This window comes from Populus trichocarpa, chromosome 9 (genome assembly GCF_000002775.5).
Source record: "Populus trichocarpa isolate Nisqually-1 chromosome 9, P.trichocarpa_v4.1, whole genome shotgun sequence".
In the NCBI taxonomy this organism is placed as follows: Eukaryota; Viridiplantae; Streptophyta; class Magnoliopsida; order Malpighiales; family Salicaceae; genus Populus; species Populus trichocarpa.
In genome coordinates, this window is record NC_037293.2 from 6,941,374 (window position 1) to 6,954,314 (window position 12,941).

The following is a 12,941-nucleotide window of genomic DNA, read 5'->3' on the forward strand; positions in this document are numbered from 1 at the left end:
TTTAAGTACATTCATGTTAGGCTATGGTTTCATAAGCCCTAACCAGTTGTAATGAAAACCAGTTGTCATGTGAAAACGAAGATGGATCAAATGGGTTGTTGACCATGACAAAAAAGAAAAGATGACTCGGTAAGGAAAGCTACCAGATATGATAATAGAAATACAGTCTAGTTATCTAGCTAGGCTATAGCTTACAGCACTAGTTGACAGCTTTGGATAGAGTTTCTTGCTTCCATTCAGGCATATCTGCATGTGAGCTTTAATTGCTTGGGAGAAGGTGAAAACTCGGACCTTTCCCATGGGGTTTAAGGACCCCTGGCATTGAATTCCCAAAGATCTGACGTTGGCATCAGGTCATTGGCTGCAAAAAACAACATAGTAACAGTAGCCTAAACCATTGAGGGTTCTGCACCACCTGCATGCAAATGCCACCCCTCCTCTTCAGGATTACAAAGAAATTTACATACTTGTGAACCAGATTAACTTTTAGAGAAATATAAGAGCATATATCCGCCATTGATGGAGCAACAAAACTAAACCAAGGAAAAGAAAGGGTTCGTGTCCATATAGAAGCTTCATAAATATTAGAATTAAGAAGGAATAGTCTAAAATTAGCAACAAGCACCAGACAACAAAAATCCAAGAACTAGAACGAAAGCTAGACATCCAGAGAAAGACAAATCAATTTAGTTGAATTTGTAACAATAAAATTCTCGAACTAAATTTCACTTTCTTAAACATCACCCAGACAATTTTGTAAAACTAATTACCACAAACTGCAAGTCATCTAACTCGATTTTGCACCTAAATCCTTGCCCAAGAAAAGTGAACATTTTATTTCTCCTAATAAGATGGGCGCGAGGGAGGACCCGGCCAGTGCATAATTTCAGGAGGAGACATCTGGCAATTGACTGGAGTTGGATTAGCCACACCATAAACAGCCATGGACATGCCAGTACTAACGCAAGACTCGCTTGCAGGACCACCGCCACCACCGCCGCCACCACCACCAACACTAGGTTTAGTCTCTTGGTCAGCCTCATCATTCTCACCTGGTAGCCTGTGAAACGTAGGGTTCAAGAAAGTAGCTGCCACCACCACAACTTGCGTTGCAGCTATCACCTTTCCAGCCACTATCCCTCCAAAAACCTGCCCTTGTGCCCCTGCAAGAGATATCCCAAAAGAAGAACAAGAATGCACTGCAGAACCAGGAGGAGAAGAAGCGCATGATGCTTTGTTTGTTGCGAGAGAACCAACAACAGAGCCAAACAATGCAAGCAAGTTAAACGGTCCATGTAGAGATAGAGAAGGAGTATGAGAAACTGGGTGGCGAAGAGTAACATTAGCAACAGACCCGGTTGCACTTATAACACTTATGCCCGCATGGTTTCTACGAGCAAAGTTGACGATGGTTTCGATTACATCAGAACCAGCGGAGATCTCGAGGATGGCTGGTTTCATGGAGGATTCACAGTCTTTGGTGATGATAATGGGTGGTTTAGGCCTGTTTTTTGAGCCCGGAGGTCTGCCTCTTGGCTTTCTCTGGATCTGAACTGATTGGATGTTGTTGTGGTGGATGTGATCATCAGGAGAGGTATTGTTGTGGGGTCGACCAAGTCTTGATGGAGAGTCTGCAGTTACAGGAGTGGCGGAGAGTGTAGGGACACTTCTTGGGCTATGATCGGAGGAGGAGTCATCAGAGGTGTGGGAAAGTTCTCGAGAGAGAGAGATTGCGCCTCCAAAGTGATCTGCCATTTCATGGGGAGAATTTTGTTGAGGATGAGAGAGATAGGGAAATGGACGGAGTCAGGAAAACACTGTTTCTTCAATGTTGTCTTTATAGTCAGCAGGGTCTTGAGTTGTGGGACCCCGCAAATTTTGTAGGGATACAAAGGAAGGTAGGTAGGGACACTTTTTTAGAGAGGGAAAAATGCAGTGCACCTGGATAGGAGAAGACATGAGAGGGGTGAAAGCTTTCTAAAATGTGGTGTGTCGTTTTATAGTGGGGCCAGTCCAGGCAACAATACAAGACCAGAATTTGTAGTCTCTTAAGTCAGCCGGGTCCAAGTTGACCCGGCGGACCGATTTGGGTTTTAAACAACGGGGTCATGGTGTGGAAGCCAATCTCACTTGTTTTTCCGTGTGGTATAAGGCATGGTTATGCAACCTGGCACAACCTAACATGTTTATTTGAGAACCGGGGTTATGGACGGGTTTCAAATTATAAAGACCTTGTCATAACCTATTTTTGGGTTATTCTTTAATTTATATTTTTTTCTCTTCAAAAACAAATATCAAAATTCATGTTTATTTTTCATTATTAAAATACCCGATTTTCATCCAAACTTCCAAAATACAAAAAAAAAAAAATGTTTTTGTGCACACGGTCAAGTGTCTCAAAGCTAAAAAAATCATATTGTGTTTTTCATACACCAAAAAACAATGTTTTAGCATGCATTTTGGTTTTAATAACCAGTTTATTAAAGTCAAGAAAACATTGGTCAAAATTTCAAAAACAACAAAAATTTTATTTTGTTTGTCTCTTAGTATCCGAGGTACGACATTACACGTAATACGTATTCCGGATATTTAATTTTTTTTTGGACGGTAGAACGGTTATGTTATCCCATTAAGATAGGAACTTTCTTATTAAGGAGAGTTTTTCTTGACCCTTTAGACGGACCAACAATTAGAAAATGCAACCAAAACCTTAGATTTTATCAGACAATAAAACAATGCAGCTTACCTTAGGTAGGGCGTAGTTGGGGTGCTAATACCTTTCCTTTACACAATCAGTCTCCGTACCCGATATTTGAGACCAGTTAGGGTTCCTAGTGATCGGAATATTAGGTGGCAACTTCCAGTTCATATTTTACTGATAAGAGACAAGAATTCATTGTCTCTTCGTATTTACCAGATAGAGATAAAACACTATACATTTACATTTTCCTTGTTTTCATTCTCTTTCCATTATTTTTCGTCTTCTGCTTCTTCTTTTTTTTTTTTTTTTTAACAATTAATTAATTAGATTCATTGTCCGGGTCTTGATCACAATTAAACCAAATAACCATCAAAATGTTTCCAAACCCACTAGTTAAAACATGTGAAGTTGATATTTGTAAATATTTAGAGACTGTTTCTCTTCGTGATTGTACCATGTTTTTTTTTAATTATTATTTTTGTTTTAATTTTTTGAGGTTTTTTATTATTATTATTTTGATATGCTAATGTTAAAAAAATAAATTTTAAAAAATAAAAAATAAATTATTTTAATGTATTTCTAAACAAAAAATACTACAAAAAACAACTGTTTTATCACAATACCAAACAATATTTTAAAAGGATAAAGATTTAAATATTATACAGTATTTGATGTTTTACCCTTGAATAAATATATATCAATTAAAAAAATATATCAATTAAGTAAATTGGATACGAGCGCAGGTTTTTTACGAATTTTTTAAAAACAATTTGGCTCCCTTTATAAATTTTATATACTATTCTGGATTACTGGATTAATGAAACTCCTTTGAATTTCATTTTATGAATTATACGAGTGAATTCTACGATCCAATGTTCTGCAAAACTCAACACATTTATTCGGGCATCGAATTTGCAACATTTAGCATTACTCTTTGGAGTGATGATAGTTAGTGTTTTATATATATATATATATATATATAATTTTATTTTTACCACCACTATAAAATAGGATTAATGATGGACAAATGTTCAAGCAATAATTAATAATATTTTATTGGTTTTTATTTGAGTTTATTTATAAAAGAAATAGATACAAAGAAAACTTTATAGTGCTAGGAATTATATTTGATACAATCGTATCCTCTATGTGTCTCTTTTTATGGCTTAGAAAGAGTGATGACTTGATACAGATATCAATGGGTTGCCTTATTTTAAAGGTTTAGATGTAAAATTACGAAAGCGAATAATTTAAATTACTCATAATTAAAGATGACACCGATATTTTAAATTTTAAATATGCAAATCAAACAATTTTAATTTCTCAGTTAGTATACGCATCCATCCTCTTTTGTGAGGTTTGGTTTATTTACATAGGTATTACGATATTCTTAGGTCCTTTGGGAATTCCTATAGTTAAGTTTTTTTTTTTTTTTTAGTTTAACGTGGGTGTCCGGGTCAGTTTGCGCGCACCTTAACTAATTTCACGGGCCCTGAAGTTAAGTCTTTTTTGTTTTCATGCTTGGATGCTATCTTAACGACATAATTTTTAAATTATTGATATTCTTGTAATTAAATAAAATTAGTTAAAAAAATGGTTAGATGGGCTGATCACTAACTCTCCAGGGCCACGAATCAAGCCTTGAGATCTAGCCTAAAAGCCAAGCTGGGAATCCGAGACACCAGTACCATGCCGCTACAGAGAACGAAACTATTGTTTCTCTACTTTTTCTGCTACTGAGCCCAATATGGAATTGTGGCTTAAATAGATATGGATGAAAATTTATTTATTTTTTAATGTGTTTATGCTAAGAATAATTTTTTAAAAAATAAAAAAATATTATTTTAATATATTTTTGAGCAAAAATTATTTTGAAAAAAACTTTTAGCATACTTCTAAATAGTAATACTGTTTTACTTTAGATTTTGTGAACACTGTTGATTGAAAAAGTGGATTTCCAAATCTGCTCATGAAAGCAATAAAATTCTCGTCGTAATTAAAAACATAATTTTTTTAGGATTATCGCTGGTTAATAGCAATAGTAAAAAACCAAAAGAATGGTGAAGCATGTTTAGAATTAATCACCTCTCTAATCATGAGGGGTAGGAAGCTTGATGGCCAAGGGTTGTAATTAAGAGTTAGGTGCAGATTATTAATTAATTAAATAAATAAAAACACTTTCCAGCATTCAGAGTAAGATGACTATATATATATATATATATATCACAGTGGAATATACAAGTGGCACCTTGGATTCCTACTATTTCCAAGTCTTATAGGACCCTTTTTAAACGTGGCTTGTATGTTTATTTTGAAGAATAATATGCACAATGTGTGGAAAAATGGTCTAATCTGCCCCACCATTACAATGGTATCCACCAAGAAATTTTGTGGCTTTAACAAATATCGTGATGCTTTTCAACCCTTGATCATGACCTGCTGGGAATTATATCTTGCATTCTCCACGCACAAAGTGATATATACTTCAAAAATATCTCCATCATCTACTTGCATGCATGAATCCAGCAAATCATTCCAGCTTATAACATGAGGGTATCCTCAAATCTTCTTCTTCTTCTTCTTCTTCTTCTTACTGTTATTATTAGGGTTCTTGTTAGGGTTATTGAGTCTGGTATATATGGAAAATAAAGGGGCATGCAGAGGTCATATGAAAGAACAGAGTTAATTGCATTTTATTAAAAAAGAAGAAGAAAGGTTAAGTGCTATAAAACAATTATATACCACGTTAGACCTCCACATAAAAAATAAAAATAAAAAGTTTAAAGAGAAAGTCAAATTTCTAATCACTTTGATTATTAATAAAAACTGCCGGTGATCCTGAGATGCTTCTAAGGATTACGTACTAGCATTGATGAGTGCTAGAAATACGTGACCATTAAGCAAGATATATTAATTAAAAAAAAACTAAAATGATGACGCTTTTAATATTGCAATGATTTTTTTTTATATATAATTATTTTAATTTTAATGATTCGTAATGCAAGTTTAATGAGTTAATCAGATTGATTTGAGTTGTTTTATTGTATATTTTTGTTTAGATTAATTTCTTTAAAAAAATTATCATTCAATAATATATTGATTAAAAATTATATTTATAATTTATTTTAATTTACTTTATATATATATATATATTTATTTTAATCTTATAATTCGAGTCATAATTAAATTAAATTTATGAGTTAAATTTATTTTTTCAATTTATTTCCTATAAAAATTCTCTTATTGCGATCAAGAAACAACGCTTTAGCTGCGGAACAGATGTTATTCTTCAATCATTGGGGACAAATTATTGTAGGTGACTTACAACTATTGAAGAAACTAGAGCTTAATTTAATTCAATTATTCACTATTGTTCAATTATTAGTGAACCCCTATGGTTTATATTTGCTTTCGTATTAACACATTTAATTTAATTCTATAGAGCATTACGCCCTGATTTGCACTAAAAAAAAACTAGAGCTACAGTATTGTATGGTGTCTCCTCTCAGCAAATTAAGGAGGCAGGCCAATCTCCTATACATAATGCTTCATTCAGGTTGTCAATCTCTTATAAAAGTGCAGGCCGGATGATGATTATCTGTCTTTGTTGCGAGGATAGTCTACTTTTAGCATCCAATTCTCAGGAATTTATCTGTAGCAGGAGAGAAACACAGTAGAATTACGACTCATTGCTTAGCCAATATAGTCAAGTATGAGTTTCAGGAAACTACCCTTATGGAGGACGGAGTGTTTCCATGCCTATACTCCTTCTTTGTATGAAATCCAGGAAGAAGAAGAAGAAGAAGAAGCTTGTCTTGCAATGGCAGAATTCGTACAGGTTCCATCTGTACATTATATCCAGAATACGTACGTACGAGTCTCTTTGAAGTTTGAAGAGTTTACGAGCTTAAATTGCAGTAGAAGCTTTAGATAAATGGTAATGATGTAAACATTGTTTTTAACACATTTATAATCATTTTGTTTTTGCTAATATAAGAAAAGGGGCCATTTAAATTTCTTTATACCGCCCAACAACTGGATTAAGACAAATTGCGACGTATACATAATAAATAGAACTCTAATACAAATGGTTTATATAAAAAATTGATGTCACTTTAATTATCATCTTTTACAAGTTGAGATTTAAAAATGTTAATGACCTAGTGGTCAATCTTGACCGATCAAATTAAAAAATATTATTTTAATAAAAATAATTGACTTAATCTTTTATAAATTCTCATCTACCAACTAAAAATATTAATTTGATTTGTGTTTGATAATAGAAGAAAAACAAAACCCACATAATAATAATAAAAAAAAAGCTCATGTGAATATGAATAGTGAAACATCTCAAATTTTGTTATGAGGTTCTCAAAATGTTGAGAAAAAATTATGGTGTTAATGCTTGATTACCATTTTTTCACTCTTGCTTTTTTTTATATATAATTTTACCCTTAAACTTTTTTGTTTATTTTGATTTAATTATTTTACAATGTGAACTTGATGATTTGTTACATTTGAGATGATAAAGGCTCTCAAGATATTGAGAAAAAATTATCATGCTCAATTAATATTTCATTAGGCACAATAAAATTCAATGTTATGGATTTAAAATAACTAAAACTTCAAGGACTAGATTTTAAACTAAAACAAATATCCAACTTTTTTTTTTTCAAATTAGGAACTGGATTAAATTGTTGCATGTAAAATGCGCGCCAATAACTTAAAAAGGTCGCAGAACTTTGACGACGCATACAATGGTCATAAGCTCTAAACACGACCACAAATTTGACCAATGGAGTCATCATGACGAGGGCTTTTTACCCGGTGGCGCATGAAGACAAATTACCTCCGGTGTGGCTTCAACAACTTTTTAATTTTTTTTCTATTTTTTTTTCTGTCTCATCTCCTTGGTTTCTACACCTAACGTTTTTGATGTCTTTTTATGTCAAATTTAATCCTTATTTTTTGTTTTTAGCAACAATTATAATTTGTTTTAACAAAATTTTATGTTCATAAATCATAAAATAATATTTAAAATCATGAATACGTGAGATAATGTGAAATGAAAAAAATATTAAAAAAATAATAAAAATGCAACTTGGGAGGAAACACAATCAAATGTTGATTGCAAAATCTACCCACAATGTTTTTTTTTTTTTTCTCTTATTTTTTTTTTCAATTTGATTCTTTAATATTAAGTTGATTTTAAATTAAGTTTGATATTTTGTTTTGGTTGAATTTATATAAATTTCTCATGATTTTAATAATAAGTTTTGATTTAAATTAATGCTCAATTTTAAAAAATAAAATTTAATTTTTTTAATGGTAAAAAAAAATTAACAATGCTCTCACTTTTTTTTTACTTTGAGGAAAAAAATTGCTCTTTCCTACATTATAGCGCGGGGCAACAAAATAGTCTCCTTTCTAAATTTATCTCCTGCAGGTCGAAGAAACTCCAAAAGAGTTTTCTTTTAACAGTATTTAAAATTCAAAACTTAAATTAAAACATGCAAAAGCTCATACTTGTTGTTGATGAGAAGCTGAGAAATGAAAAAAACCATCAAAATTAACCTTATCACATACTAGATGTATAAAGAAGAACTGAATAGCAGCGAGCAGGGACAAGCAGATTGATGCACAGGCCTGCTTGTCATGGAGCCACAATCGTTCTTATCTAAGATACACAAATATTTAATGACTTGAAACACATCAGGCAAGGCTGGCATTGCCCAAAATATCATACCACTTTCTATATATGTAATCTTACAAATAAAATTCTGTGTTCTCAAGCTGCAAATAGTACAGATGCTACAGAGGATTCAAGATCCCCTTCTACAACATACAAGTCTTTGGCAATTCTTCAATACGGATACATTTATTCTTGCATAATTTGAAACATGTGACATATTAGAAGAAATTGTAGTGATAAAAAAGAGAAGCTAAACAACACTAAGGTTATTGATTTGAGTCATAAATACCACTGAAGTAGCCGATAAATTAAACTCCATTTCCCGATGGAACAAAGCTAGGTAACATGCGCAGCAGCAAGGATTATTGACTAGAAGAATGCCCGGCTACCATAAAACACTCGACCTCCGTCCTTTTTCTTCTTCTCAAGCTCTAGTTCATTTCTGTGACTTTGAATCACGTCACCGCGGTCCTCAGGTTCCGGTTTGTCAAGATCCATAGGTAGCTTCATCTTGGCCAAAGATTCTGTGAATTGTTGCATGCTCCTCATGTACATGTCTACTATTTGCTGCTGCATTGCAGACTGCTCGGCCTCAAGATTGATGTTTCCTAGTGGAGCTGAAAATACTTGACCAAATTTAATAGAACTCATGTTTCCTTCCTTATTGGTCTCCTCCTCCTTGCTTGTAAAATTTGATTCCTTTTCATCTCGGACTTCATTTCCCTTCTTTGAAGTTGGAGTGTCAGGGCAAGCGCAGGAGTTATGATTAGCCTCTGTGGTGATCAAAACGTTAAGAGAGTTTGATGATTGACCACCTAAACGAATCTTTCTCTCAACTGAATCGGAGGAATTTCTGTCATCGCTCAGGCTTGTTGTCGTAGAGCTCAAGAAACTGGAGTTTTGGGTGCTGCCATTAGGAGAACCTGAACCTCCATGATTTTCCTCGGAGGAATTTGTTGTCATTTCATAGTCATGAACAGCAGGTTGTGGAGAGGCACCAAGGTAAAGAAAAGAGCCAGGCCTGGAACCCATGCCATCAAAATACTCTGAGACCATTTGCTGATTCTCTCTAACAACATTGATATCAGGAAATTCAATTCTCGAATACTCAACTGGCTCCAAAATAACCTCCGATATCTTTCTATCAAGAAGCACAACCTCTGATGATATTGACGAGTTGGCAGCTGTTGCTGAGGGCTTAACAGGCAAAGATGTGTTTAAGGAAAGAGACAATTGGACAGTGCCAGCTGGAGAGTGAAAGAGGTCAGTGGAGGAGAGGCTGTAATCTTGAGTCACCTTTCCTTTGCCAGAAACTTGTGAAATAGGGACCAAAGCAAATCCTAGAAGCTGATCCTCCATGTAGTTTCTAACTCTACTAAGCATCCAAATTTCACATTTGAGGACTGCATCAAGTTGAGTGAGTTTCATCATGAAGTTTTCATTGAATTCTGGGTTTTTTCCGCCTCCATTGATAATTCTAGTTGAAAGGGTTTCATCGGGATTATAAGTTAGAGAGAATTTTGCATAAACATCTTGGTTATCATAGATACATATGTTGTGAATATTCCTGGCATGATGAACATAGATTTCAAGAATCCCGGAGAACTCAGAATCGCCATCTGCATCGACCATCGTGTTTGAATTTGGATTGTACCTGAACCCAGTTGATTCATTGAAAGAATCCATCAAAAGAAAGTTAATTCTTCAATGTGATGCTTCACGGGAGTTTCAAGACTATATCCTATTTGGTTCAGGTTTGGCGAGAAAGCTCCTATATATGAGAGAACAGAACAAAAACAGGGCTGACACAAAGAACAATCTATGCATCAGTGATAAGGTCTTGTTCCTATACGAGTATCACTGAACTCTTTCAAGTAGTTTTAGAAGATTAGTGAATGGATTTGGTAATAGGAAGAATGTTTTGAAGGGGAAGAAAATAGAACAGAACAGAGCAAAACAACGAGGTTTCAGAGAGTTAATTGATTGCTTATAATGCACTGGAAGCCTTTCTCTCTAGTTTCTATATCCTTTCTGGCTTCTGGCTTGTGTTGGCAGCATCGATCCATGAATTCAAGGAAAAGACTGGAGATCAAAGAAAAGAAAGAGGAGACAGGCAGAGAGAGAGAGAGAGACTCACAGTGGAATAAAAGAGCTTTCTTTGTGCAAGTTGAAGAGGTAGGTGTGGTAGTAGGTAAGAATCAAAAGAGAAAATCAAAAAAAGATGGTGATGATGTTGCTGCTGCTGCTGCTGCTGATGTTGTGGCTTGTTTTTACATGCCACTTCTTCTATTCTTTTTCTATAGCAAGTGGTGGGTGAGGGATTGAGATTTTTGAAGGCTTTGCTTTGCTTGACATTGCAGCTTCCACTTCCAGTGGACTTATTTTGCTCAGCTGATGTAATTGGAGGTCCCACCTTTTGGCCCCACTCTTCATTATTACTCTCGTCACCTATCTCCCTCTACAGATGCTCTCCTAAGCTTTAAGACAAAATAATCCCTTCTGTCCTCCCCTATTTCGTTCATGGCTTTATGGGAAGAAATTGTCTCCATGATCCCATACCACCATGATGTAGAAAACGTAGCAAATGGTTCAGTAAAACGCAGAATAATATATTAAATAAAAAAAAATAGAGCAGAATATAGCAGAAAGTATATAATAAATATAGAACAAGGTATAGAAGAATTTATGTTATAGAATCTATGTTGGAAAACATAATCCGATAAAATCATAAATAAAAAAAGGTGCTAGTGAAAACATCTATAAGAAATTTCATGAACTATATGACGCATACAAATTAATTACCCCTGTAGAATTCCTTGGCATCAAGGGGAAGCGTACGAGGATAACTAATCAAATATATATAAAGCACTTCAAGCAAACTATTCAAATCCTTCAACTGCTTCGCTTGAATGCCATTTTGTAGAGTAAAAGTCATCTGAGGGGAAGCTTCATTGATTCACCATGTATGCATGGTCAATCCTAATCTTGAACATTAAAATGATATGATTGCTCTAATTCTAGTGTGTGTATACTAGCTTGCCTAATTAAGTTTGAATGGAACTATAGATGATCTGATTTTCCACGCCAGGTCTCCATCCATAGCACTAAAATCTAACATGAAAGCTCTTGGTATTTATTGGATTCAGGTGGCAAGCACTTTAGCCGGGTACTTGACTATCTTGTATAAATCATGAGTTGATTTCTCCGATTTATAATAAGATCGGCTGAAGCTTAATTACTCAAGAAATTAGGTTTGTAAAAGATATTATAATTGTAATGCTTTCAGGAAATTGGAGGAAATGACTTTAAATCGAAGCTCATTTTCTCCTAAAACCTCTTTTCGAACTCATTATTTGCGAATCTCTTACATTGTGGCGGAGCCCAAGAGGTCCGGTGGACGTCCTAGAGTTCAAAACAGTTTTTTAGATTTAATGAGTTTTTTCAAAAACAAAAAACAAAATTGTTTCAAAACTGACGAAGATTTGCAATTATGAACTAGGCCTGCGTATTTTATACTCCTATATGAAAGATTTTTTTCATCTCAGGATATTCTACTCATCCATCCCCTTAAAAAAATTTCTAGCTCCTCCACTAATTTTAAATAAATTCTTCGACTTGGTTGGTTGATGGAGTCAAGTATCTATCTCCATGGACAGGCATATATATGAAAGTGAAGTTATTTATATATGATGATTAATTTACTATGTAAATACAAAGGAATAGATATTGCATACTTAAATTTATTAATAACATGGATAAAAGTTAGGATTCTTTAAAGTTACAATCTTAAATAAATACGTAGAGAATGTTGATATTTTTTAAAAAGTTTAAAATTTAATAATTTGATAAAAAAATAACACATCAAATATTTATATAAAAGTTAAAATCAAAAGAATTCAAAGTTAAATAGAAAATTAATTAAAATCCAAAATTAACTAGAAAAATAATTAAAATAGCAAAAATAATATCTTCTAGGTTTAATTTGAGAGAATTTCGAATCTTAACTGTTTAAAATAAGTTAACCCTTCGACAGAATTAAGCCTATAGAATTGTCCCATAAAATTTAAACTTGATTTGACAATTAAATTTAAAATTATGGTTTTTTTTGGTTATGCTGCATATTTAATGCGTTCAAGCTAGCTTTTTCATAAATTTTATCTAACTCATAAACATAGTTACATACATACACCGATCCACGGATAAGATGTGTGTGTACACACTCAATAATTAAGAGAACACTTAAAACTAAATAAGCAATGCCTAAGACATTAGTCTAATTCATAGACAAAACTGTCCAAAACACGAAAAGGAGAAAGAAAAAGCGACTTTCTGATAATGAATTCGTTCGTCCAAAAGAAGATTGCCATGATCGGTTACAAAGTCTGATACATGACCTCAAGGCTGCAATCTTTCTCGATGGTAGTTAGTGCAGGATTCAAACTTGAAACGAAGTCCTCAACTTGGCTATTTCTTGGCAATCACGGGAGTATGTTTTGACTACCACCAGCAATTTAACCTAGAAAATGAGAAAATTGGGGCGACGTTAAT

At 33.7% G+C, this 12,941-nt stretch overlaps 2 protein-coding genes across 2 annotated transcripts; both read right to left on the reverse strand.

Annotated features, from left to right (window-relative positions):
• Positions 1-555: 555 nt before the first annotated feature.
• Positions 556-1,907, reverse strand: LOC7475023 (AT-hook motif nuclear-localized protein 28). The gene has a single exon (XM_002313223.4). The coding sequence runs from the start codon at positions 1,753-1,755 to the stop codon at positions 844-846; it is 912 nt and encodes a 303-aa protein (XP_002313259.3). The 5' UTR covers positions 1,756-1,907; the 3' UTR covers positions 556-843.
• A 6,522-nt stretch (positions 1,908-8,429) lies between these two features.
• Positions 8,430-10,701, reverse strand: LOC7475022 (uncharacterized). The gene has a single exon (XM_024608905.2). It carries the CDS (start codon positions 10,077-10,079, stop codon positions 8,763-8,765), a length of 1,317 nt encoding a protein of 438 aa, XP_024464673.2. The 5' UTR covers positions 10,080-10,701; the 3' UTR covers positions 8,430-8,762.
• Positions 10,702-12,941: the final 2,240 nt, after the last annotated feature.

Coding starts and splice junctions, on each gene's coding strand:
- LOC7475023 (XM_002313223.4), bottom strand. CDS start 1,755: ATGGCAGATCACTTTGGAGGCGCAATCTCTCTCTCTCGAGAACTTTCC.
- LOC7475022 (XM_024608905.2), bottom strand. CDS start 10,079: ATGGATTCTTTCAATGAATCAACTGGGTTCAGGTACAATCCAAATTCA.